Consider the following 26,225-nt stretch of genomic DNA (forward strand, 5'->3'; position numbering starts at 1 on the left):
TCAAACTTTTTCCACATCAAAGACCCCTAAACTGACACAGATTAGACCAGGGACCCCCATCTGATAAGATTTTTGCTTTTAGATGTTTTATTACAGAAAGTGTATGAAACCATTGACCAAAATAGTCACAAATTCTGTCATTGTGTTATTTATGGAGGGAATTATAATGAAACTAAATGATTCCCCTTTTTGCTTGGGGCCCCCTGGAGCCCCTTCAAGGACCCCTGGGGGTCGCAAGGCCCTACTTTGAGAATCACTGATCTACAATGTAGAGCATCAAAAGTCTTCAATTAGTAATCCAATTACATACAGTACACCCTTGGTCTGGAAGGATGTCAGGAAATATCTAAACATTTCTTTGTGATGTGATTTTCCTTTTCAGATCAGGAATATCTGAACGCCTCCAGAAAATGTTCTCCAGCACCTCAAACCTTTGTTACAAAGTCTCTCAGAGGAACTTTAATTCACCTGTTTTGGTCTTGTGACCTTATTCAAAAATATTGGACAGACATACATTCTGTTATTGATGATGTTACTAGAGAACAGTTTTTAATGGCTCCAACACTGCATCCTGTACATTGGGTGGTTCTCTCTCTCTAAGAGGCGAGATTTGCACATGTATTTGTTTATTTATAAGGCCCTTATTGGAAAGCTGCCTTCTTACATTAATTCCATGCTAGTTTGGTCCACTGGACCACATTACACAAGGACTAATGACTGGCTCACGCTCTATGTCCCTCGTGTTCATACAGAGCTTTGAAGAACTGCTTTTGGCTTCTTTGCATCATCAACCTGGAATGCACTACAAAGCACTTTAAAACAAATTCATTGGTAACTCTTGGTCATTTTAAATCCACAGTCTCAAACCTTTTAACTTCTGTTTGTACCTGTTTTTAATGGATTTTGTTGTTTGTCTATTTATTAATTGTATTTATATGTTTGTTTTATTGATTGTCTTCTTTCTTGCTCAACGTCATTGTAAATGAAGGCTTTGCCCTCAATGATTTTCAAGTTTAAATAAAATAAAATTAAACTATTTTAATGCAGCTTGTTGTTTTCACTCTTTATTATTCAGCCTACTTCACTTTGTTCTTCTCACTCTTAATTTTTTTTATCAACCGCTCGGACATCCCTTATCCTTCAGACCCCATTCAAAACTTGAAACTTTCACAAAACTTTGAATTTTCAAAGTTGTATTCTGTATTGTGACACCTTTTGTACTTCTGGAGCATTTTAAGTTCAAAGTAAGGGCTTTTACAGCCGTTTTCAGATCTTATCAGTGTCTTGTGATCAGGCAGAGGGGAGAGCAAATATTTTTTTAGACCAGGAAAAAAAAATCTTAGGATATCTCACTCCCACAGTTTTAACTCCTCAAGCACTTATCAAACCTTAAAATGTTACCACAAGCCTCCTCCCTCTAAAAATGTGAATATAGCAGTTATAGTTTTTGAGATCTAGTGCTGTCACACTCTCATTGACTGCAATACAAACAGCAGGTGGTCCCTCTTTTTTCTTACAGATTGTCTCTTCCTCTAAACATTGTGTTGTGTACACATATTATACTTTTCCATTCTGCCACTAATGATGTAAAAAATATCTGGGCTACAAGGTTTTGTTTTAGGCAAATCAATTTTTCCTCAACAAAATGTGAATTTGTACTGCATGTTTCAGTGATCCCCTGCTGGCTCTGTGGTTAAACCCTGTTAATGTCTAAAACTGCAACATTCTGGGTTCAATACCAGCTTCGGGCGGTGCTCCTCATGACATTGCACTTGTGGACAAAGTTGCTTTTTATGTTAATCATGTACCATCATTAAATACGACTCCAGCGCCCTTTGATATTATAAGAATGTCAGAGCTGCAACCCTTATTTTCTATGCAAAGTCTAAATATCAAAATCTGACCTTGCTTACAGTTTGCTGTGTCACGTTAGGTCAGTACTCAGCATTACTTTCTTACAAACATGAGGTCGTAGGTTTGATCCCACCTGCAAGCAACGTTAAGTCTTCTATTCAACTTTCAGCAATAACATGCAATCAATTTCAGCTTTCAGCAATTTCTAGTTTAGTTTTTTTCTCGTTACAGAACTTTGTTTGAAGTTAATTGATAAATAAAAACTATTCACGGCATTATTTTTGAGCGCATCCTCACTTTAGTTTCAGTGCTTAAACATTTGCACAGTACTGTATCTGCAAAGAGCATCTCGGTCAGTATATCACCTTGGCCAACTAATCAGTCAGGCTCTACTTCAAAAATATATTAAGGTAAGTCACGCTTACACTGGTTACACTTATGGGGTCAGACCTACAATCTTTTAAAGTTTGAAAGATAACAGTAGTTCACGTTGGCCTTGCAATTAAAGTTTATTCTCATTAGCTGGTATTCTTACCAAGGTAGATTACTATGTCTGATGAGTAAAACTCTCCTCAGCATTTATGTCTCTTTAAATTTCCCCAGGGCTCACTGGTGTCAGATTACTTTTACGTGGCTTTGACTCTTTGCACTCCTTAATTAAGGCTGCTTGTGCTGTAGGATTTGAAATACAACTTTCAACGTGAGCAATGCCTGTGTTGTATAGTATATGATGACAATAACAGCAGAGCTAGACTTGCACTAATGCCACAAACTCATGTGAAAATGTCACATCAATAAAATTAAGTTATGATCTGTAATCCTGATTAGCAGCTTTTTTTTTGTCTAAAAGTGCTGTAAACAAACAAACAAACAAGAACAAAACATAACACACTGACATTTATTTTTCATGATGGCAATTTATACATTATACATAATAAATGAGATGACAATAAAAAATACAAACTAAGAAAAACAGTACTGCAGTATTCTGGACTTGCCACTTGCAAGTGATATGTTCTGAATATATCAAATAGACTTGATAGTAAACCTTTAGTGACTTTTCTTCTCTATAGGATTCTGCTAAATCGATCTATTATAGTATTTCAACTCTGCATCGGGGTCAAATATTCAAGAGGAGCAGAGTGGGAAAAAATGTCAGCAATGCAGGTTTGTTTGTTTAGGGGTGACTCCATGTGCAAGAGGATATTACAGCTAGAATGTTGCTGAAATATCAATTTAACAGTCATCGCTACGTGCAAATATGCAAAACATGTTTTGACTTCAGAATCCATGTGAAATCCAATTATTTCTCCCAAGATATTAATTTCCACAAACATGATTTTGCCATACATTAATGCTTTATCAAAGTCTCCCCCACTGAGCTGACTTTGTGAGCTTAAAAAAACTTGAGTGAATATTTTAAGATTTTAAGAGAAACATTCCATTAAGTCTTCTTCATGGCCGATTTTTAGCTTTACATTAAATCTTATGCAGCAACGTAATTTCATCCTATACTTTAAAAACAAAAACAAAAAAACAACTAAACAGAACAGCCTTTGCAATGCTTTTTGGCCCTGTATTAGTGACACACCAAGAAGAAAATAGTGTAAAGCTTAAAATTAAAAAGGCACAATCAAAATCTGTTAATTAGGACATTTCAAGTGCTGTTTTCATTACTTTTTTTGCAAGTACAGTACCAAACCTCACTGTTGTATATTATGTTTCAATATGTGACTGTGTTTGTACATACGAGACAAATGCAAAATTTACTGTAGAGCATTTCTGGTAAACATGATAGAACATTGCAGTTGACACAATGAGACAAACAAAAAGTAAAAACCCAAAAATGTAAAATTGTTGGATAAGATTCTTGGCAGCAACCTTCACCGTTATCCAGTCCTTCTTTTGATGCCGTGGCGTAGCTGAATGCGAATTCAGAGAGGTATTAAAGTCACTGGTCAGTAACAGTTGGCTGCATTATTTCAGCATCGTGTCAATAAATGAGGCACAATATGCCTCTATGTTAGTGCAAGAGAGTCTAGCTACTGTAACACTCGGGCCCTTCTTCTTCAGCTTTTGTCAATCAGGGCAGGCGAATCGCACTCATAATTGCACTTGAGGTTACTTCATGTAAAAGCTAGATTTAATTGTCGTTTTCTTTCATTTTCCTTCCCATAAGTGGTCTTCTAGCTTCCTCGGAAAGTTGGCCTATGTGGTCATATAGCGTGCGCCCTGCTGGCTACGCTCAGTCCTGCAGATCCCTCTCCAGATATTTCCTCATCCGCAGGCAGCGTGGACAGGAGTGCTCAGGAGCCTTGCAGGCCAGATGAAACACAGCTTTACAATCTTTACACCTGGATAACAGAAAACAAAAAGACAAAAAAACACGGGTGTTTCAAGAAAAATGTCGAACTTAACGTGAAGACATTTCAGAAACAACTACAAATATGTCCTTTAGACATTTTTGATAAACATTCTTAATCTATCCAGTTTATTTCTACTTTATTTAGGTAAAAAAAGAGTAAATTTTTAATAAAGACCAAATGGGAGCTGTAATAATCAAAATTTAAATTCCTTCAGATTTTCTAGTACCAAGCCCTATATGTAAGGTCAAAATATAACTGTAGTATACAAAAACAATGTCAAACTTGACCGATATGGCAACAGAACTGAACATGTGTCCATAAACATGTTTGCTTATGATCTCTGAGGCTTTTTTTTTGCCATTTATTTACACTTGACGTAAGTGGGAGGTGCATAAAATTAAACAAGAAAAACTGGAAATAGTGGTGATGAAACTTGCAAGCTAGAAAAACTGACACAGACAAAAGCAGAAGGAAAGAAGCAGATTGTTTACAAGGCAACACAAACAGTAGCGACATTTTAGACCAATCACAGAGGGTCAAACAGTTGAAGCTGGTGTGAGAGGAAAAAAAAATTCAAACTGTTCGGCCACATTTTGGAGCCTAAAGCTTTTCTTTTTTTTTTTTTTTTTTTACATCCAACAGGAATGAAGCGGTAAGAAAACATGAAGAGAGATGGCCCAGGATAGCTTACCTGGTGGTGCTGTCAAACTGGAAAGGGAAGATAATGTCATCAGCGTGGCATATCTGGCAAATGAAGCCACGCTGCGTGCACAGATCACAGTGGAACACGTGGTTGGAGGCATACTGCAAAAAAGTGTTCAGGTAGGTTGCATATTCACCCTCTGCTATCTGGAAAAAAAAACAAAAACAAAGACATATGAAGTTTTCAGGTGGAAGATAATTGATGCAATAACTTATATCATGATTGACTGAGCAGTATACTTGTCGTAGGTCCATGACACTGTACAGATGGCTCGACTCCAACAGGTATGTTCGCTGCTGCATTCTGGAAGATAATTAAAAAAAAATATGTCTATAAAACTGTAGAAGTAAACATAGAAAAATGTAAAACACACAAGAGTATACACACCTGGCCTGGAGATTCTTGCAGGCTCCGCTGCGGCAGGTGAGCAGGTAGTCGCCCAGCAGACGTAGCCTCTGCCGCAGGCTGTGGGCTTGAGACATGGACTCAGAGTGCTTCACCAACTCAGGGTTCAACTGCTCCAGGTTCAGCAAAGGCTCCTGCTCTACCTGAGCCAGCAGCCACAGGGCCTTCTTAGACACCTGGACACGCACACACAAGGTCAGAACATGTAACTTCTGGTTTTTGGATTAGTGAGAGGGTGAGTGTCACTGAAAAAAACGTTAAAACAAACCTCAAAACTGGTCTCATCTTGTATGTCTAACTTTCATGACTCAGTCAATTTAAGAGTGAAAACTATCTTCAATCAAATATAACTAATGTGCTGTCTTCAATGTGAAATCAGTTGACCTTATATACTCTACACAAAGCCCTCGGTGCCACCGACTGTGTTATCTCTGAAAAATCTGACAATAACATCAGTACCTGAACATACAAAGTTAAAAAGTGATTAGTTTGTATATGTGATGGACCCACCTCTCGTTGTTTGAGGTCCCAGTTGTGCACCATGCGTGAAGGTATGATGGTAATGTCACCATGGTGACAGGAGTCACAGTAGTACTGGCCTGAAAACTCGCATAACCTGGCTCTGCCCCGGGACGGGCCGATCTGCTGAGGACAGCCTGCATATGACACACAGGATAAACAAATCTCAGACATTTACTCATATAAACAAACAACAACACACATACTCCTGACACCTGGCATTAACATCCGTCTCGGGTGATCCGATCACAAGTGGACAGCTCTAAATACAGGTGTAAACGCACCCAAGACGCATTGAGGACGGATTGAGATCTGATCACTCACCTCACATTCGGAGGTGGTCTGGGTCGCATGTGGCCACATTCTTTTAGTAGTGTAAACGCAATGCATCCTGGGCCACATTGAAGGACCGCCTACTCGACCGACGTCCTCTATTTTCCGGCAGACTAGGCATCAACTTGTTTGATAACAGGATAAACAAACTATTTTGTTTTTCATGCAAATTAAAAACATAATCGACCTCTTTTTTTTTTCCTGTTTTCCCTGTTCCCCTAACCGGTTTGCCTCTTCAAATCCACAATTAGAATAGAAATTAAAACATTAACTTTTCGCTTGTCTGTCTAAAAAAATATTTCAGAAGCTAAACGTTGCCGGATAGTTTCCTGTCAAGTTGATAATGACAGTTTTTAGTTTCACTGCGCTGCTCAGGATTTATGAGGAGGACGGCTGCTGATGATGTCCATGTTTATTTGCATATAGAGCGGGGAAGTGAGATGCGATCACAAGTGGTCACTCAGGACGCATGTGGAGACGCATGTTAATACCAGGTGTAAACAGGGCCAAAGACTAGATACTCCAACATGGAGTTTTAAGTCATGACTAGAGTTGAAATGATTAGTTGATAAATAGAAAATCTGTCAGAAACTATTATGAAAATCACTTCAGTCATTTTTAAGCAGCGATGCCAAACTTTCTCTGGTCCCAGCTTCTCCAGTGTGCTTTTTTTGCTGCTTTTCTGTTGAAAGCTGAATATCTTTGGGCTTTGGATTTTTGGTCAGACAAAAATAAATATATAAAGATGTCACGGACGTAATCAAACAGATTCATTAGTGATGGAAAATAATCTTTAGTCTCAGCCCTTGTCTTGACAGTCAGACTCAGACGACTGAGTAAATACAGAGATGATGCACTGTGATTAGAGTCACATCACTATGAGAATTGTGAATTCCTATGAGAACAAGAATGTGTCCCTGTATCAAAACAGACAAAACAACTCTGCAGAGAGCTGGAGGAGAGAGAGCTGGACTTGAACTGAGCTGCAGCTCTGTACTACAACCTGATGGAGTGGATATTAAAATAACAGCTACTCTCTCTTTCACAGCACATCTCACTAGTTTGCCGTTTGCTCTACGTTTCCCTTCTTATCTCTCCCGTTCGTGCACGTGACGTTCACGGTCCTGATTTCAGACGTAAATATCCAACATGTTTAAAATAATCTTGATGAGAGATATAATCATATTTAGAATCAGGGTCATTATTTCTAATAAGTTTATGATTTGGAGTAAGAAAACTCAATATTACCTGCACATTTGAAGTTCTGGGTGTCCAGCCCCTTCTCTGAGGGCACAGTGCACAGGTGAGCTAGAAGCGTTCCATCTTCTTTCAGTCTGTGCTGAACCAGTCTGTGGAGATTCCCCGTCATCCCCAGACGTGCTACAGCCGTCTCCTCAGAGCCCCCGTCCTCTCCGCTCTCCAGGTACGAGTCCAGAGCCCCACGGATCAGACTCCTCCAATAGCGTGCCTCCTCCGGGTTCTCGGCCCTGAGTCTGAGCGTCTCCTTGACGGTGAGGAGTTTAAAAAAGGCCGGTCCTCCGACAGAGACGTCAGGAACCACGTCACGGATTTCCTCTATGGGGTGAGTTAGCCGCAGCAACTTTCTTCCCTCTTGTACCCGAAAGCCTTTCAAAGCCTCCAAGGAGAGGGAGAAGACAAGAGGTACCCATGTCCGAGCCTCGGGATCTGTAGATAAGTACAAAACAGCTTCTTTGATGGCGTCCGTTTCCAAATCAGTAGTCCGAGTCCAGTTGAATTCATGTTGAGGAGGCGGCGTCTCCCGCCCTCCGCATGTCCCCATGTCAGAGGATAATAAGCCTCGCTCGGGGCTAGAGGGGGCGGAGGACGGGGATGAAACTGTGCGTTCATCCACTCCGTTCTCACTGGAGGGTTGCAGCACCTCCCACTGCTCATCAACGCGAGACGCTGGCCGGCACTTGTTGACGGCCTCTACTATCCGGTCCACCCAGTCCTCTGCTTCGTCACGATTGGCCGCCCGGAGGTGCAGCCGCTTCCCGGGAAAGGCTAACTCGAAGCGTCCTTCGGGTGAGGTGATGCGCGCGTCCTCGCATCGCACCAGGTAGCAGTTGTCACAACACGTCCGCTCTTCTGCGTTGAGATAAAGGCGGAACTCGAAGGGCGACAGCTCGCAGTAATTGTCGCGCCACAATCCCATCGCACCACGCCGCTCTAGGTGGCCGAGCTTCAGCAAGCCTCGAAACGGGTTGGACAGCCCTGATGGACAGACAGAAAAGAGTCAACATAAGTTATTTCACATGAACTTTGGTGTATTTTTATTTTGTGGAGGCTAGTAAACAATTTATTTTACTAATTTCATTTTGTCAAAATTGCTTGACAACTGACAACAACGTCTAAAGCCACAAAATGAACACGGTAATCAAAAGAATTGATATTTAAAGGAAACAGCAGTGGAAAGTACTAAAATAAAGGCCAAAATTAACTATTTTCTTCTAAATAAGCTTTTATGGCATTACTGTGACGTAACCATTCAGATTTTGTTCTCTCTTTGACTGCAAAACAACTTTTAGGGAACTGTGGAGACGCCACAGCAGAGGGTTGAGATGAGCGATAGAAATAATTCAATTCAATTATTACTGACATAAAACATAAGTACCTTAAGCAGCAGTAGTTGTTTACATGATTCAGTATTCTTATAAATATTGTGCATTCCCTTGTTGACTCAACAGATGATTAAATGAAAGGGTGACCAGTGAAAAGGTGGAGCTATAAAATCTGTTGATCTCATGGAGGTGGATTACAACAAATGCTCCACAGTCCAAGTATTTCCCTGTAATTACCAAAGATTCTTATTACATTTCTTCTTATCTCCCTTCTCTCAACGTCACAGTGGATTTCACACATTTAATTTCTATCTCTCAATAAAGCTGAGGTCTGAATTGTCCTGTGACGTCTTGCAAGAGATGACGTTTTATTGCATTCAAGTGCAATCTGGCCACACCTCAAGAAATGATGCAACAGTAGGTGTTTTCTCTAATGACAGCTGAGGGAAAGCACCTGCTGTGACATCACTGTTTACCACTGTTTTCTGCCCTGTTACCTTTCAGCCAGGTGTGTTCACATTAACAAGATACCTTGTGGAGTTTTAGTAGCACTCATTCCTGTGTGCACAGGCACACGGGTGACTCAATACACATTCATGCTAATGGTTTCACACTGTTCAGCTGATCTACAGGTGGCAGTAATGCACCAGGAAATGCAGCAGTGCTCCAGCAAAGACGAGGCGGGAGAAGTCTGCCAACAAGTTAACAATGATGTAAACTAAAATTGGCTTTGCAAATGTTTTATAGAGGTAGGAAATGCATTCAACATCAAGGATACAAACAATGTGTTTTGGTGAGCTACAATGAATGTAAATACACAATAAATGGTTTAATGGATCATTTTCAACATATGGAATCCAAAGTTTTTATGTGAATGCTTTCATTACACTTTCTTTTCAAAAGGATATGGCTGACAATTTTCTATATATACACATATTTTAATTGTCAACAAATCTCATGTGAAGAGCCAAACCAACAATGAATTCATCTACTTTCAAGTATTGTGTGTGTATCCAAAGCCTGATATATCTTATTCCTCTATGCCCTAGACTGTGAAAAACTATTAAAAATCTGTTAATAACATTATGAATTCCTTCATTATGAAGATTTATGGGCACGTTAGTTTGTTTAGAAACGGCTCCAAACACTAATAACAGTAATCACATTTTCAGTCTCTGGAGAGAAATTCCTCATACGGCTGACGCCACCAACGTTCTGTTTACAGAGCTTCGCTAACTTGTTGTGCTACATATCACAACCTCTGGACTTTGTACTACATTGTACATTGTAAGAAACTTTAGTACAAAGTCCAGAGGTTGTGATATGTAGCACAACAAGCTAGCGAAGCTCTGTAAAGGGAACCTCGCTTTCCGATGTATGCTCAGTGGCTTCTGCTTTACACAGAACTACTCTCTGGAGACTGAAAACGTGATCACTGTTATTAGTCTTTTGAGTCGTTTCTAAACAAAATGTAACTACCATATCAAAGGAATAAGCTATATCACACTTTGGATACATGCGCAATACTTTTAAGTAGATCAGTTCATTGTTGGTTTGGCTCTGCTCATGAAATTTGTTAACAATAAGAAAAATATAGAAAATCGGCAGCCATATCCTTTAAGGTTTTAAGAGCATTGCTTATCTTCATACTGTAAATCTTTCTTTTTTGGATAGTAACTCATGGGTGACACAGATCAACCTGGGAGTGTTTCTGGGATGTGGACATAATGATGATAAGAGAACAAAGACATCATTTAATCTCTGTACTTATCTAACATTCAGTTTTACAATCAAAACATGGAGATATTGTAGAATACCTATTTGTCTGCGATGGATGACGCTGGGAGGTGACTGGGTGAGCTCGGGTTCGGGAGCAGGGGGAGGCAACTCATCATGGTCGGACACCTCCTCCAGATGTGGCTTGTAGATGTCATCTTCAGAGATCCAGGAATGAGAATGCTGCAATGTAAACAACAGAGGTTGCTTTATCTTAGCACAAAAGGGAGATATGAAGGAAATAAAATCACCTGCTGCTTTCATTACTGTTCCAACACAAGTTCTAAATCAATGAGTAGAGCATCATGTGTCTTTGGGGTTGGTAGCGTGGATTTCTTTCTCTGTGAAGGGTCATGGAGTATAAATGTTACCACACATTATTCATTGTCTCACAAATTTAAGCTGACTGGCCATCATATCGCAACCACAGAAGTTCTATATTTGAGGAAAGTCTGACATTTCCTGGAGCCGTCCCTGCTTGGTAATCACGTGTACAGTAACCACACAATAAGTGTTTTCATTATTGCACTAAGCTAACACTGTACTTTATTTTAACCACAACATCCTACTGCAATATTACTCACAAGGAACTGCATGACCACTGATGCAGCTAAAATGTTCATGAACATTCATGATCATGATCCTCTCACACGTCACATACTGTCTGACGAGAAGTTGGGGGACACGTCAATAAAACCAGGCTAAAGCAGACAAGGCTAGACAAGAAGCCACACAAGGATACCATTGTTGCAATATTTTGAAATAGCACAATTTATCAAGCTGGGAAAACCTGGTTGAATACAGTGGACTGAGTCTTGTTTTCAAGGTATTACACAATATGGCTCCTCCATCACTCCGTACTTACATCACATTTAAAAACAAGCCGAACTACTAGAGCAACAACTAGAGGAGACAACACATAAGAAAACTGTGCCAACTACCATTCAATCTCCACAACATTAAGAACCTGGTTCTTTAGAAATCAAACTGGTCAATCTTACTCGTCATTGTTATGCTTAGTGTAAGAGCTGCTCTTGTTTATCATAGGCTCTGTGTATAATAACCACATTTCACCAATCCTGACGTTGTGTTGTCATCCTACTTATTGATTTGTTGATTGCTGTCATGTTAGTGTTGATTTTGTGCTATCTTTCTTGTCTCTATGTAGTGCAGGCTTTCTTTGTATCTGCATATATTCTCACCGCTTTTATTGTTGATTGTATTTTCAGTGCTTTTATTTGTAACATCTGTGCTTCCGACTTTTTGCCTGCCCAGGGACTACAGATGAAAATTAACCCTTTCTGGCATATTTTTTAGAAATGTTTTAAATATGCACTGTCCTTGTCAAATAAAGTAATAAAATAAAAAGACATAGACACATTTGTTCTGATACAGTATGACTAATGTGACAACTCGTCAGAAGCATAATTTTGTCATTTGATAAAGCTTGTCTTCATTTTCCACCCTGACAAGGCTCCAACTTTAAGAGCGAGACATACTATTTGTCACTTCCTCTGTGAGATTATAGTCATTCATGAGAAAATACTGCATTTCCCCTGTCTGTGAATTCCTCATCCCCTATTACCACTTTAGGACTTCTGTCTTGACGTGTACTGGGGAAGCAACATGGTGAAACTAAACTTTGATGAACTGATATGAGAGCGTGTTAATTGTTAAGTGATTACAACGATAGGCCTGTGGTTTCGCACCACCGAAAGTTATTCGTCTGCAAATACACTTACTGATAGTGAATCGGAGGACAGTTTCCTGCTCAGAACGCTGGTAGAGCGACGTGTGACTGGGTGTGCCGAAGTCTCTGAGCTGCTCTTCTCAAAGCTCTCGGTTCCCTTCTCTTCTTGGATGAGCTCAGTACTCTCCTGAACACATGTTGTTTGTACTCCCTCTGCTGGCTCCACACACTCCACAGGCTCGGAGTGCGTGTCAGAGTCCGAGTGTAACTCAGACGAGGTGCTGTGGCAGACGTCAGAGGGAGACTGGTTAATATGGTTCTCGTGGGATAGTGGTGGGTCGGTGGATGTCGGTGGTGGCTCTGAATCAGAGAGCGCAGAGTCTGGGGGCTGTTCTGCGAGTTCTTGGGATGGTGTAGGGGGACCTTGGGTCTCGCTGTCGGAGCCGCTGAAAATAGCCGTCTCAGAGAACTGATCAGGACCCGTGCTGGAGACGAAGGAGTCTTCACGCATGGAGTCCTGACTGCAGTGGCCACTTTCCCGGAACTCAGTCAGAAAACTGCAGAGACAAGGACAAGTCATGACATGCTGTACATTTGACTGTGAGCTTAGAATAAAGTGGGATACATTATTATTATTGCCTATTTCTAAGATCAAGTCCATGGTTTAAAAAAAAAAGAAACTGATATATGAATTGATTGAAAGTTGGGTGGGTTTAAAGAATAGGTTCACAGTTTCTCAAGTCTGTCTTTAAACAATAGTCAGGTGCCCAAACGAACACTGAAACAAGTTTTTCTTGCTATAATCATTCTTCCTGTTCATACTGACAATTAAAAGAAATCCCTACCTAATGTGCTTACAATGAAAGTGAAAGGGGACAAAATCCAGTTCTACCGTTGTGTAAAAATGTGTTTAAAAGTTTATCTGAGGCTAATATGATGCTTCAGCCAAATCAAGTGGATATCTTAAAATCTAAGTCTTTTTAGTTCCTCTTTTTCTTACTATCCTTCTTCCTCCTCAGCGTAACAGGGAAACACTGTCCATCGAGACACATTTTAAAACTAAAAAGACTGTAACTTTGGAAGATATTCACTTCATTTGTCAAACTCAGACTGCTGGAGCCTCTTATTAACCTTTTTCACCTGACTATAGTTTTGAGACAGAAGGACTGTGAACCTATCCTTTAAGCTTATGTCTGGAAATTTTTCTGATAAACGCACAATATATTGATGTTACATCATTCTAAAACAATAAAGCGGACATTTATATATGTTTTTTCAACACATCCTATGAAAAGACACAAAACCAATAATATCTTAGTTTGTCTTATTTATACTTTCTGACTTCCCTATCATGTCTGTGGCACTCAGTCCCAAACCTATTTGTTGCTACTGAAGAAATAAATCTTAATCTCAAACAGGAGTAATTATTGTATTTGTTGGGGTCGCTCTTCAGCCGTGGAGTAATACACATCCGGTGTTCTAGTGAGTATTTACAGCAGCAGGACGGTGTATATGGGATTAACTCAAAATTAACTACAGTGGCTGTGTTCATGGTAATGAGGGTTAACAGTGTGGCTGACTGGTGGTTTGTTTGTAGTCTTTGGACAACAATGCAACTCTACGGCACAGAGGAGATAGATAGTTCTTGTTAGTAGGATCAATACAATGTTTGTTTTGGTCTTTTCATGAAATTTGTTCACAACATGAAACCAGAATTATCCTTAAACATGTATCTGCTCTTGTGCTCCAACATACACAAAATCACAGCTAGAGGACAAACTTACTCTTTCTGTGGCCTCTTGGTGCTCACATTCAGGGTCACGTCCAGGTCACATGAAGACCACTGCTCTCCTGTCGGGCTGCGGGGGTCCTGCCCCTGCAGGAGGCTATCGGAGCTCAAGCTGGAGGAGAGCTGAGAGGAGCCTGTGGTGTCCAGGCTTAAATTAGATGAATTGAGCGCAGTCCTACCCCCTTGTAACGCACTTGACCCTCTCCCCAACAGCAACACTGGACACCCTCTCTGCATATCCAGTGCATCTGATGAGCTTGACGACTGAGACACAGTATCCCATGATTCTTTATACGTGGGCTTGGAGGTGGGATGGTCTCCGCCATTGACGGGTAGGTCTAGTGTGTCCGCCTGGAACAAGGGGCAGAGTCCAGCGAGAGCTAGAGGCGTGGTGGTCCATTCGTTGAGGACAGCGGACTTGTAAGACAGGCTGAATGTAAGTGAGGCCAGACCCTGGAGGTAGCTGAGCAGTACTTCTCGCTCCTCTGTGTTCAGGAGCAAGGCACTGGGTTGATAATGTGCCCGCAGCTTGGAGTTCTCCCGAAACAGCGAGACAAGGTAGCACTCCAGCAGGCCGTGGTTGAGGGCCAGCCGCAGCCATGCTCGGCAGCGACCCACGTCCGTGCCCACGAAGCTGATCTTCTCCAGCTCTGTGATCACATCACTGTGGATTTAACAGAGACTGTTATGACACTTTTCACAGAATAACACAACTAGTGACATTTACATTAACCATCTCCAAACTAACCAGGATCACACATGCTGCCTCCAAAACCATCCACTCCTCTACATCCAATCTCTCAGACATGAACAACAGAGCCATCACACACCCCTTCAGTCCACACCCCATCTCTCATTTTATCAGAAATGTACTCTTGTTCTGACTCACCGGTGGGTGACGTTCTTGAGGAGACTCCAGAAAAAAGGCTGAGGAAGGGGCCCTCGGTCTCCTTTCCTACAACGGCCGCCAGCCTCCGTGCGGATGTACTTGCTCTTGATACCGTGGATGAAGATGGCCTCCAGGGCAGAGCAGAGGAGGTTAGCATCGCTATCTTCACTGGTGACCACTGCGTCTGACGTTACGTAGCGCTTCTGCAGGGCCTTGAGCGACTGCGCTAACTTCTCTTTGATCTGCGTGACAATGTGACAGAAATATTACCAGCTTCCTCATTTTTTTTTTTTTTTTTGGAGACAGGTCAACAAAGGTGTGGTTCCTCTGTTGAGAGCCAGGCTGGCAAACTGATAAGTAACTTCTGTGTGTAACCAACACACATAAGAGACACATTTTTTTATTTGTAGCCAAGAATACAGCCAGGACATTTTCTGCATTCCGATCTACGGTGTGACGAGGAAATGATAGAGAGAGGTCATTGCCCATGTGGTTATGAAACATGGTGTTTAGACTACCTACTGTCACATGACACACAGCTGACATGGAAAGAAACAGAACATAAACATAGAACCAGGAAACCTACATTATGTAACAGACTGCAGAGTAGAAACTAATTCTTCAGCAACACTGAACACTTCAAGAAGCACTGGTCTAGGCGTTATTGTCACTGGAGCGCCGTTGTGCTGTGCTTGACTTGGCCGACAAAAATCCTGGAGGGCCAAGTCCTTGCCTGCTTTCCCAGCAGTAACATACATTAATTCAGCACTCAAACAGTACACTGTACACTGTCTGCAAAGCCACACTGCTTTAAACACAGTAAATTAGTGTAAAATACATTAAAACAGCACTTTTATAATAGTCATAGACAGTAGTCACAATGATAGTATATTCCACTAAATATTAACTATGCAAAGTCTGCATTTATTCTCTCTGATGAAACACTATTGTTTTGCCTTTGATTCTGTATCTGGTCTTGGCTCTTTAAAAGCATTATACTGTCTGTTAAGCCCATTCTAACAACGCTGAAAATAACACACAGACAGGCAGATGAGATCAGTGCTCAAAGCAGTGTCATGTTGAACACTGTTAAGGGCAGTTACAACATACACTAATTAAATCTCACCTGACAGCAAAAATAAATCCCAAGAGCTAATAAAGCACTGTCTAACACTGTCACCATGCAGAGGCAGCACAGTGACAGTAAAAGAGAAGACAACCAGGCAGCAGTACAAGATAACAGTTAGCGGTTTTACCTGTTTGATATCTTTAGCCTCCTGTGGCGTATCTGGCATCTGTGTGGCTAGCATGGCACCTCCTGGGAAGGTTTATTCCCGCATGGCAAGCTGCAACACAAAAACGAAAACTAATCCTTTGGACATATGCAAAACACCGTCTTACCAAACAGCAAGCCCTTAACATTTGACTCTACTGAGCCCTGCTTCCCTGTTGCAATGCCATTTGATATTTAAACGTGTGGTTGTGACGAGGCATGTGATGATAAGGGAACAGTTTTTTTCCCCTCCTCCGCCCTCACATCATGTTACCAGCTTTTTCCTTTTTTTTATGCTAGAGAGCTATCATTACATTTTCCATCACGAGCCTGTAATACTGTGACATATCTGCAATTTCATGGTTTAGGCGTTTCAGTGAGTAACCACATTGTATCTGTAGTCATGTGAGCCGCTGATTGAAAAGGGTGTCTGCAGGGAAGTAGCTACAAATGCTTTCAAGACTAACTTCCTCAATCAAAACAGCACAGTGAGAGCAAATCAGGATCCAGACAACAGGCACCATGACATGATTAAAGCCAGACAATATAGATCGAAACTCCTCTAATGCCAAAGCTACTGACAAACAGTGATGTCATTAACTGTAGTTGGCAAGTGGCGTCAAGTGTTATTCTTACAAGCGATATGTTTGCACTTTGTAACACTTTTATGACCATATTCCTCTCTTGTATCTACAGTCACCTTGAATTAGCTGGCAGCAAGTTGCCAATTTAATATTAGCCTCTGATTTGGGCGTGAGTAGGCATTCAGTCTCGACAGGAAAGATTAGGACGTCGTAAAATTATCCACAGAGTAAAGAAAGCAAGCTGCAGAAAGTGAGAATTATGCCGCAGCTTCGTCAAAACATTAAAAACATTAAAACGTGAAGCTGTCAGTGAGAAACGGACGTTCAGTTAGTTAAGTAGCTACAGCATAGCTTAGCCTCCTTACCGAAACAGGTTGGCTAACTTGCCATCAAGATCCAAAGACAGCCGCGTATCCTCTGTATTTTTTGTAAACTCAATAAATGTGCGTTACAGGAAGGTCAATCCGTACAGTCGCTTTCCATCGCTGCCGTTACGACATCCAAAAACCCAAACAAAATTAGCGTTAACTTGTTTGTTTTCCCGGAGATCTGAGACGCTAACTGTCCAGTTGAAGACCAATGCATCATGGGAACTTGACTACACCAACGATGCCTTCATGTGCTGTGAAAAATACAGTAAAAGTGAATTACTCGCTCAGGAACGGACTTATTAAATCAGAGTTATCCCTCTTTTAAACATATACGTACAATTTAAATAATCAGTTGCACTCTTTATCGCTTCAAAACTTCTTTAGTTTTTCTATATCGCACAAATAGACCTATTTGACTTTATATCCGACAAGAGAAACACATCAGACACGAAAATATCGCTCCTACTGATCTGTCTTTGTCGTTATTTCTAATCAAAGACACTTGAGTTAGCGAAAAACATGGGCTTAATATATTATACATGTTTTATCATATTAAGAAATATGAGCTACACTGAAATCGTAGCGGTGGTAATGGTAATGGTGATAGTAAGAGTAATTTACGAGTACCACACAAAGGCAGCACAGTTTCTGAGGCGTGCTGATGTTGTTGTTGCTGACATGTGAGAACTTTGTGTTCCCTGTCCTGTCCGAGTATTACTTTTCCTGTCAGTGTGACCAACACAGCTCTAAAAGTTTCAAAACACACACCACAGCTTGTAAATTGTGTAGTGATTCCACACTTTATATATTATTTTAAAAAAGGTGAACTGATTCTTTGCTTGTCTGTGAGTTTGTCTCAGAAAATGATAGGCTGCATAAAATGGATTCAAGTATTTAAAAAAATAAAAACAACAACAACAACAAAAAAACATTTTTGTCTTTTTGACAGTTTTTTGCAGTTTAGGGGTGGCTATAATATTTAATGTATGACAATGTTGCAAAATAACTGATCAGTTGGTAGATGTTCTTAAAACAGTGGTTCTCAAAGTGGGGTCCGGGGAGCCCCAGGAGTCCTTGAGGAGGTTCCAAGGGGTCCCCAGCAAAAAGGTGAATGAATTCTTTTCACTATAATTCCATCCATAAGTAACACAATGACAGAATTTATGACTATTTTGGTCATGAGTTTCATACATTTTCTGTAATAAAATGAGCAAAGATCTCTTCAGATGGGGGACCCTGGACAAAATCTTATCAAATGGGGGTCTGTGGTCTGATTTGTGTCAGTTTAGGGGTCCTTGACGTGGAAAAAGTTTGAGAACCTCTGCTTTAAAGTAAGACTGTGTGACTTCTGCTGAGCAGCAGCAACAGCGGCCTCTACTGCCAAAAGTAGTTATTACAGGATGCTGGTACATTCAAAGCAAAGTTTTCTTTTTAATTTTTTGATAAAAGTGTAAGATTTATGATATATCCGTACTTTTATTCTTAATTTTCTATTTTTGAGCTTTGGAGACTTTGGTGGCATGTTGCTATAACATTTTATATATGACATTATTGTAAGATTTATTGGTATTTTCTTCCTTGTGCAATCTATCTATCTATCTATCTATCTATCTATCTATCTATCTATCTATCTATCTATCTATCTATCTATCTATAACTAATTCAGACATTACTCTTTATTGTGGTGAACTGGAGTACAATATGAATGCAGATTCCAGTTCCAATTACTGTACTTAAATACAATTTGTAATTACTTTTACAGAGGGAAATGCTGTACTTTTTACTACACTACATCAATTTGCAGCTTAAGTTACTTTTTATATTAAGATTTTGCTGACAACAAATAACTGCAACTTTTACTTGTTTTCAGTGGTGGAAGAAGTATTCATATCGTTTACTTGAGTGCTGTACTTGAGTAAATGTACTTCTTGTACTACTTATTTTTTAAGTATTTTTACACTGTGGATGTGCTGCTTTTATCAAAGAGTCTGAATACTTCCTCCAGTACTGGCAACTTCCTAAAAAACAACATAAAACATCTCTTCCAGTATAGACCTACAGTGTTATACAGTAAGGACACTTAAAATACATTATATCCAATCAGTCCCCTGAATGCCCAGTTATTATTCCAAATGAAATAAATAAAAAGGAGAATAAACATATCTTAAAAATCACATATATCGTTAAAAAGAAAACATTTAGACAAAATTTTGTGAACAAACTTTCCATCATGCTTGATATCCTACATAATTATTCTCTCTTTAAAGGGACAAGAAGGAAAGAATATTAAATTCACAGACAAATTACAACCTTTGTCCCCTTATGCTTCCTACAAACACACGCTACAGTGTTATAAGCAAAGAATGTAAGGTTAATACATTACTAGTACCATAAATGTAGACGAAATTCCCAGGAATGCCGTCAGTTCTTCCATATATGTCCGGTCATTCTTCAGAGACGTGTGCTGTGATTGTCACCGCGGTATGAAAATGAACTGAGCGTCACTTTCATTTTCTCTTTAAGGGGAGCGCTTGACACCTGTGGCAGGTATGAGCACGCAGCGAACACGCCTACGGTCTGGATTATTGATGATTCATAAATGATTATGATTATTATTATGTTTCCTAATACACTCAGGCTGCCCCTCATACTGCACAGTCTGCAGATTAAAAGGGAGATGATCACTGCATCAAAACTAAATAAAAACATTCAATTTCTTGCCTCAAATGTCCAAAACACTGTAAAATATCGCAAAAATATTCCTATTGCTCCCCAGATTTTCCCTACATGTAGCTATGATGATGAATGATGAGCTATGTTTGTTTTCATGCATTTCTGAGATATTGTACAATATGAACTTTCTACGTGCCGGCCTCTTATAACGTATATTCATGTATCTGTGATATTTTTAATATCTGGCGCGATATTTTAGATATATGCTTTAACATTTATTAAGTTATAAGACAGTAAGACGTAAGGAAAATCATAATAACAATAATTTAAATCCGAAATGTGTGACATTATACGTGTGTTGTGGTTTATTTCGACTTTTGGAGCGCGTCAAACCCGCAGGTCATGTTGAGAATTTCCCGCAGGTGTTTGGAAAATGAAAAAGGTGCGCGCTGCTATAAATGAAGCGCTGCAGGTCTGCTCAAACAGATCACCACCACAGATCACAACATCTGGATTTACTCCACACAAAAGCAATTTGTACCTTTTTAAAAATGACCAACAGGATTTTCTTTGCTTGCCTGCTCCTCAGTCTGTACAGCGCAGGATCCTCGCTGAGCTGCAGATGGTTGAGTCATAAATTCAGACAGCACACTGAAAACTCTTTGGAGCTACTGGATACGATGGTAAGTGTGCTTTTTAAAATGTTGTTTACATTGATTTAGTTATCTTAATGGACTCACTTTAATTCATTGTCTGTACTTTAACACATGATTTGTTTGTGTGTGATGCAGGCTAATAATTCCACCAACACCACTGAGGATGCTGAACTGGAGGTGGCCTTCCCTCATCGTCTGTACACTCAGGCGTCCAAAGCACCAGTAAGTCATCCTGACATAAGTTTCTTTCTTTGTTGTTTTCAGAGAAAAGTGTGGTCACAGCTGTGAAAAAGTGACATGAATGTAATATGTGATTGTTTTATTTCCTCATTCCAGGCTGGGGAGCGTCTTGTTTTCATCGTGCAGGTTCTGAAGGAGTTGGCTAAGTTGTTTAAGAAGGATCACAGCTCTGCATCATGGCAGAAGAAGACAGAGGATGACTTTGTCATTGTTGTGAACGGGCAGATTCATGGTCTGCGTCCCTGTGTAAGTAGAGCCCAGCACTGGAAGAAGTACTCAGATCCTTTACTTCAGTAAAAGTACTTGTTTTGCAGAAAATCAGGCTGTGACAATATTAAATTTGTTTAATAAAGCACATTCTTATTACTGATGAATCAGTGTATAAGCAGCATTTTATTGTAATTATTTGATCTCCAGGATTTTATAAGAATCAGCAGATAAATCTGAAGGACTGTGAGATGATAATTTGTGAAGGAAAGAAGAAAAAACAAACTTCTGTTACATAAAGCTTGTCTTATTTCATGTCAAAAGAGTAAAAAAGTAACTAAAGCTGTCAGATAAAATGTAATGGAGGATAAAGTACATTATATCCCTCTGAATTGTGGTGCAGTAGAACTACAAAGTGACAGAAAATTTGAATACTTAAGTAAAGTAGAAGTACTTCAAAACTGTACTTAAGTAAATGCAATGTACTGTTACATTTAATTAGATTTCTGTCACAGTGAAATCCCGTCTACATGTGTCCATTGTGACTGTGTGATGGAGATTTATTTGAATGAAGATGTATTTTCTAAATTATTTTGCTTCTGATTCATGTAGATTGGGAGTCACAGCCACAAGAAGAAAAACCATGACCTGACCAAATATTTCCACACTCTCTCAGACCACATCAAGCGAATGGTAAGTTATCTGTCCCATTCACTTTGGTCTTAGATGTGAGACACTGTGGTTGGACGCATCCAGCATGTTGTAATAATAATAATAATATTCTTCTGTCTGTAGGGTCACAGTGCTGAAGCCTGGGAGCTGATCAGGAGGGAAATCAAAATCCATCTATTCAGAGTCGACCAGCTGGCTTCATCTCTACTCACCACCAACTGAAACCTGTCTGTGTTAGACTGAGAATGTGTTAAATTATTTGTTTACATGCAGTTTATTTATTTATTATTCTATTTATTTTCTTATGTCTTTATTTATTTATCAGTTTATTTATTGAGTTGTTTTAGTACCCAACAGCTGATTGGTTGACTGTGTTGATTTTTAGCATTGAGCAAAATGAAGAATTTTTTTTTTTACATTACATCCCATGTTTGTTTGTTTATTTATTTATTTATTTATTTATTTATTTATTTATTTATTTATTCATTCATTCATTTATTCATTTATTGATTTCTCAGTTTATGTATCAGTTTATTTATTTATTTATCAGTTTATTTATTGAATTGTTTGTGTATCAGTTGATTGGTTGATCATGTATCTTTCTATGTGTTGCTTTTTAGTGTTGAGCAAAATGAAATGTATTTTTAAAGATTTTTTACATGTTATAGCCAATAAAAAATGATGTAAATGGAAACATTTTTGTTTTGTTTGTTATTCCTGTTGTATAAACAAAGTGAATGCAGATTTTCTTTTTAATGAGCACAAATACACAACAGGAACATTTAGGGTAATTTCTATAGTAATACCTCTCATTAACATGTCTGATGATCATGTACCTACTTACACCTACTGTAGGTACAAGATAGAAGTGATGTTAAATGGTCAAGTCAGACAATTCAAACTGAAGAGTAAAACACAAGGCTGGATCATTAACTGGGCAAAGCAAAAGGCCCCAAAAGTTCAATTTCACTCCACATCATTTGGGTCTACCTAATCTGATTAATCACAAATTTTTTATAAATTCGCACCACTGAAGTAAAATATCAACCATGAACCTGGAAGAGGAACTCTGTGTCCAAATCCAGTTTTATGACCTGAATAGTTTCAGTATGTGCACTGGAGGCTTCAGCATCAGACTTGTGTAAGTTGTCTACTGGCTCTTGATTGGCTCCAAACTAGTTGTGATGTCACTAATCATATTGAACACTCCTTTAACTCAGATTTAAGGTGAGCACAGAGACACTTTCCCCCTTCGGCTGATGAATGTAAAAACAGCTTCTAGTGTCAAACTCTGCACAAACATCATTCTGCACAAAGAAAATCAAACCTCCAACCAGAGGAACAAGAAGAAAAACACCTTTGACTGGAGGAGGACACTTTTGATAACTGATTAGTTGTTTAGTTTGTTTAATTTTTTAAGCTAAACTCCCAAAATTTCATTGGTACCAACTACTCAACTGTAAATATTTACTAATATTCACAGTTATTTATGATAATAAACTCAACATCTTTGGGTTTTTGACTGTTGTTCAGAAGAAATGAAAACTTTGAAAATGTTAACTTTGCTTCAGTGAATAAAGAATAATGACCATCAGACTGTTTTCTGACATTTTATACACTGAACAATCAATTATTCAAGAAACTAATTGTCAGACCTATTGATAATGAGAATAACTGTCCGTTGCAGCCTGGAACTTCCAAGTTTTCTGTGTGCAGTTTGATAAAAACAACAATATAAAGTAAAACTATTCAGGTGTTAAAACTGGATTGTGACAGTGAGAGTTCCTCTTCCAGACCAGAGCAAGATGGAGGATGGAGGACCTGTCATGGTTGATATTGTACTTCAGTGGTCCAAATTTATAACAAATTTGCCATTAATGAAATGATATGGATCAAACTGGAGGCTTTTGGGGCCCCTGGAGGTCTGCTGTAAGTACTGTTCCATGATCATCAGAACTGATTGTGAGAGGTACGTGTGCATCAGATCCTGAACAACACCTCACATGTTCCTGCTGTTTGACTTTTCTCATTAATAGAAAATCTGCATCATCTTTGTTTATGGAACAGGAATAAAAAAACAACAAAAATATTTCCAACTGCAGGGAGAAGTATTATTTGTTTTATTAGCTATAACATGGTATCCCATGTACATACAGGTAAAAAATATATATATTTCATTTTTCTCAATGCTAAAATCAACACATAGAGAGACACATAGTCAACCAATCAACTGATAAATACACAAACAATTAAATCAATAAATAAATACATTATGAATAAATAAATAAATAAACTGCATGTAAGTAAATAATTTAACACATTCTCAGTCTGACACAGACAGGTTTCAGTTGGTGGTGAGTAGAGATGAAGCCAGCTGGTCGACTCTGAATAGATGGATTTTGATTTCCCTCCTGATCAGCTCCCAGGCTTCAGCACCGTGACCCTACAGACAGAAGAATATTATTATTATTATTACAACATGCTGGATGCGTCCAACCACAGTATCTCACATCTAAGACCAAAGTGAATGGGACAGATAACTTACCATTCGCTTGACGTGGTCTGAGAGAGTGTGGAAATATTTGGTCAGGTCATCGTTTTTCTTCTTGTGGCTGTGACTCCCAATCTAGATGAATCAGAAGCAAAATAATTTAGAAAATACGTCTTCATTCAAATAAATCTCCATCACACAGTCACAATGGACACATGTAGACGGGATTTCACTGTGACAGAAATCTAATTAAATGTAACAGTACATTGCATTAACTCAAGTACTTAAGTACAGTTTTGAAGTACTTGTACATTACTTGAGTATTTAATTTTTCTACTACACAATTCAGAGGGAAATAATGTACTTTATCCTCCATTACATTTTATCTGACAGCTTTAGTTACTTTTTTTACTCTTTTGACATGAAATAAGACAAGCTTTATGTAACAGAAGTTTGTTTTCTCTTCTTTCCTTCACAAATTATCATCTCACAGTCCTTCAGATTTATCTGCTGATTCTTATAAAATCCTGAAGATCAAATAATTACAATAAAATGCTGCTTATACACTGATTCATCAGTAATAATAATGTACTTTATTAAACAAATTTAATATTGTCACAGCCTGATTTTCTGCAAAACAAGTACTTTTACTTTTAAATAATACTTGTGTACTTTTACTGAAGTAAAGGATGTGAGTACTTCTTCCAGTACTGGGCTCTACTTACACAGGGACGCAGACCATGAATCTGCCCGTTCACAACAATGACAAAGTCCTCCTCTGTCTTCTTCTGCCATGATGCAGAGCTGTGATCCTTCTTAAACAACTTAGCCAACTCCTTCAGAACCTGCACGATGAAAACAAGACGCTCCCCAGCCTGGAATGAGGAAATAAACAATCACATATTACATTCATGTCACTTTTTCACAGCTGTGACCACACTTTTCTCTGAAAACAACAAAGAAAGAAACTTATTTCAGGATGACTTACTGATGCTTTGGACGCCTGAGTGTACAGACGATGAGGGAAGGCCACCTTCAGTTCAGCATCCTCAGTGGTGTTGGTGGAATTATTAGCCTGAATCACACACAAACAAATCATGTGTTAAAGTATAAACAATGAATTAAAGTGAGTCCATTAAGATAAATAAATCACTGTAAACAACATTTTAAAAGCACACTTACCATCGTATCCAGTAGCTCCAAAGAGTTTTCAGTGTGCTGTCTGAATTTATGACTCAACCATCTGCAGCTCAGCGAGGATCCTGTGCTGTACAGACTGAGGAGCAGGCAAGCAAAGAAAATCCTGTTCATCATTTTTAAAAAGGTGTAATTTGCTTTTGTGAAGCGCAAATTCAGATGAGTCCTGGTGATCTGTTTGAGCAGACCTGCAGCGCCTCATTTATATCAGTGTGCACCTTTTTCATTTTCCAAACACCTGCGGGAAACACTTGTGTGACTTCACGCGGTCCAAAGGTCAAAATAAACATAAACATAACAACATGTTACACATTTCAGATTTGATATTGCGTCAGTATGAAAGATTTATCCCACAATAAATAAATATCACAGTTAAGTTAAAATATCACGCCTGGTACGAATGAAAAAAGACTAAACTGCTATATAGTAATACCAAAGACAATGCATGTTATAGAATACCTAAAAACATCAAATCAAACACAGTTAACTGTTGATGAATTGATTGGAATATCTCAGTATTCGATATGCGAAATTATGGGATTATTATAGGAATATTATTGTGATTTTTCAAGGGCAACTAATAATAATAATACCTTTATTTATATATTTATATAGCACTTTTAAAACAAGTTACAACGTGTTCTTCATAAAATGAAAAAATACGATAAAAACCCAACAATGAATAGAATAATAGGCTATAATAAAATGATAAAATACATCGAAATATAATAACACCAATAATAAAATCAATGTTATAAATAGTAGGTCTAGAAATTTGTCGACACCCAAAATTAATTCTCCTTGAATGTAATCCCTGTCACTGATAAAGGTTTTAGGATATTTGAACATTTATTTATGTATTTAATTTCGTTAGTTTACAATGTTTTTGTCTTTTTGAGATTTCAGGCATCGTTTTTTTGATGACGTCATCACCTCTCTTTCAGTCTGCACGCTG

The 26,225-nt window shown here is 38.9% G+C and overlaps 3 protein-coding genes across 3 annotated transcripts; 1 reads left to right on the plus strand and 2 right to left on the minus strand.

Annotated features, from left to right (window-relative positions):
* Positions 1-2,738: 2,738 nt before the first annotated feature.
* plekhm1 (pleckstrin homology domain containing, family M (with RUN domain) member 1) lies at positions 2,739-17,355 on the minus strand. The gene is made up of 12 exons (XM_067575791.1): positions 17,129-17,355; positions 16,163-16,252; positions 14,907-15,148; positions 14,013-14,681; positions 12,281-12,785; positions 10,580-10,721; positions 7,429-8,415; positions 5,839-5,984; positions 5,311-5,504; positions 5,163-5,226; positions 4,912-5,069; positions 2,739-4,208 (listed from the first exon to the last, which is right to left on the minus strand). Exons 2-12 carry the CDS (start codon positions 16,214-16,216, stop codon positions 4,100-4,102), a joined length of 3,270 nt encoding a protein of 1,089 aa, XP_067431892.1. The 5' UTR covers positions 16,217-16,252; positions 17,129-17,355; the 3' UTR covers positions 2,739-4,099.
* Positions 17,356-20,260: 2,905 nt separating this feature from the next.
* On the plus strand, positions 20,261-21,988 carry LOC137172013 (interferon a3-like). Its single transcript, XM_067576261.1, has 5 exons — positions 20,261-20,490; positions 20,599-20,685; positions 20,800-20,949; positions 21,523-21,603; positions 21,706-21,988. Exons 1-5 carry the CDS (start codon positions 20,266-20,268, stop codon positions 21,802-21,804), a joined length of 642 nt encoding a protein of 213 aa, XP_067432362.1. The 5' UTR covers positions 20,261-20,265; the 3' UTR covers positions 21,805-21,988.
* A 1,938-nt stretch (positions 21,989-23,926) lies between these two features.
* Positions 23,927-25,387, minus strand: LOC137172045 (interferon a3-like). Its single transcript, XM_067576301.1, has 5 exons — positions 25,256-25,387; positions 25,062-25,148; positions 24,799-24,948; positions 24,128-24,208; positions 23,927-24,025 (listed from the first exon to the last, which is right to left on the minus strand). The coding sequence occupies exons 1-5, from the start codon at positions 25,385-25,387 to the stop codon at positions 23,927-23,929; spliced, it is 549 nt and encodes a 182-aa protein (XP_067432402.1).
* Positions 25,388-26,225: the final 838 nt, after the last annotated feature.

Source organism: Thunnus thynnus, chromosome 20 (assembly GCF_963924715.1).
Source record: "Thunnus thynnus chromosome 20, fThuThy2.1, whole genome shotgun sequence".
NCBI classification, from domain to species: Eukaryota; Metazoa; Chordata; class Actinopteri; order Scombriformes; family Scombridae; genus Thunnus; species Thunnus thynnus.

Bases quoted from the DNA above. Each gene is read 5' to 3' on its own strand.
- LOC137172045 (XM_067576301.1), bottom strand. From the start codon at position 25,387: ATGATGAACAGGATTTTCTTTGCTTGCCTGCTCCTCAGTCTGTACAGC. The intron at 24,949-25,061 runs GTAAGTCATCCT...TCCTCATTCCAG, and splicing joins CTCAGGCGTCCAAAGCATCA to GCTGGGGAGCGTCTTGTTTT. The intron at 24,209-24,798 runs GTAAGTAGAGCC...TGATTCATCTAG, and splicing joins TTCATGGTCTGCGTCCCTGT to ATTGGGAGTCACAGCCACAA.
- LOC137172013 (XM_067576261.1), top strand. From the start codon at position 20,266: ATGAAGCGCTGCAGGTCTGCTCAAACAGATCACCACCACAGATCACAA. The intron at 20,491-20,598 runs GTAAGTGTGCTT...TGTGTGATGCAG, and splicing joins TGGAGCTACTGGATACGATG to GCTAATAATTCCACCAACAC. The intron at 20,686-20,799 runs GTAAGTCATCCT...TCCTCATTCCAG, and splicing joins CTCAGGCGTCCAAAGCACCA to GCTGGGGAGCGTCTTGTTTT.
- plekhm1 (XM_067575791.1), bottom strand. From the start codon at position 16,216: ATGCTAGCCACACAGATGCCAGATACGCCACAGGAGGCTAAAGATATC. The intron at 8,416-10,579 runs GTATTCTACAAT...TCTGTCCATCAG, and splicing joins CATCCATCGCAGACAAATAG to GGCTGTCCAACCCGTTTCGA. The intron at 4,209-4,911 runs GTAAGCTATCCT...TCTGTTATCCAG, and splicing joins CAGTTTGACAGCACCACCAG to GTGTAAAGATTGTAAAGCTG.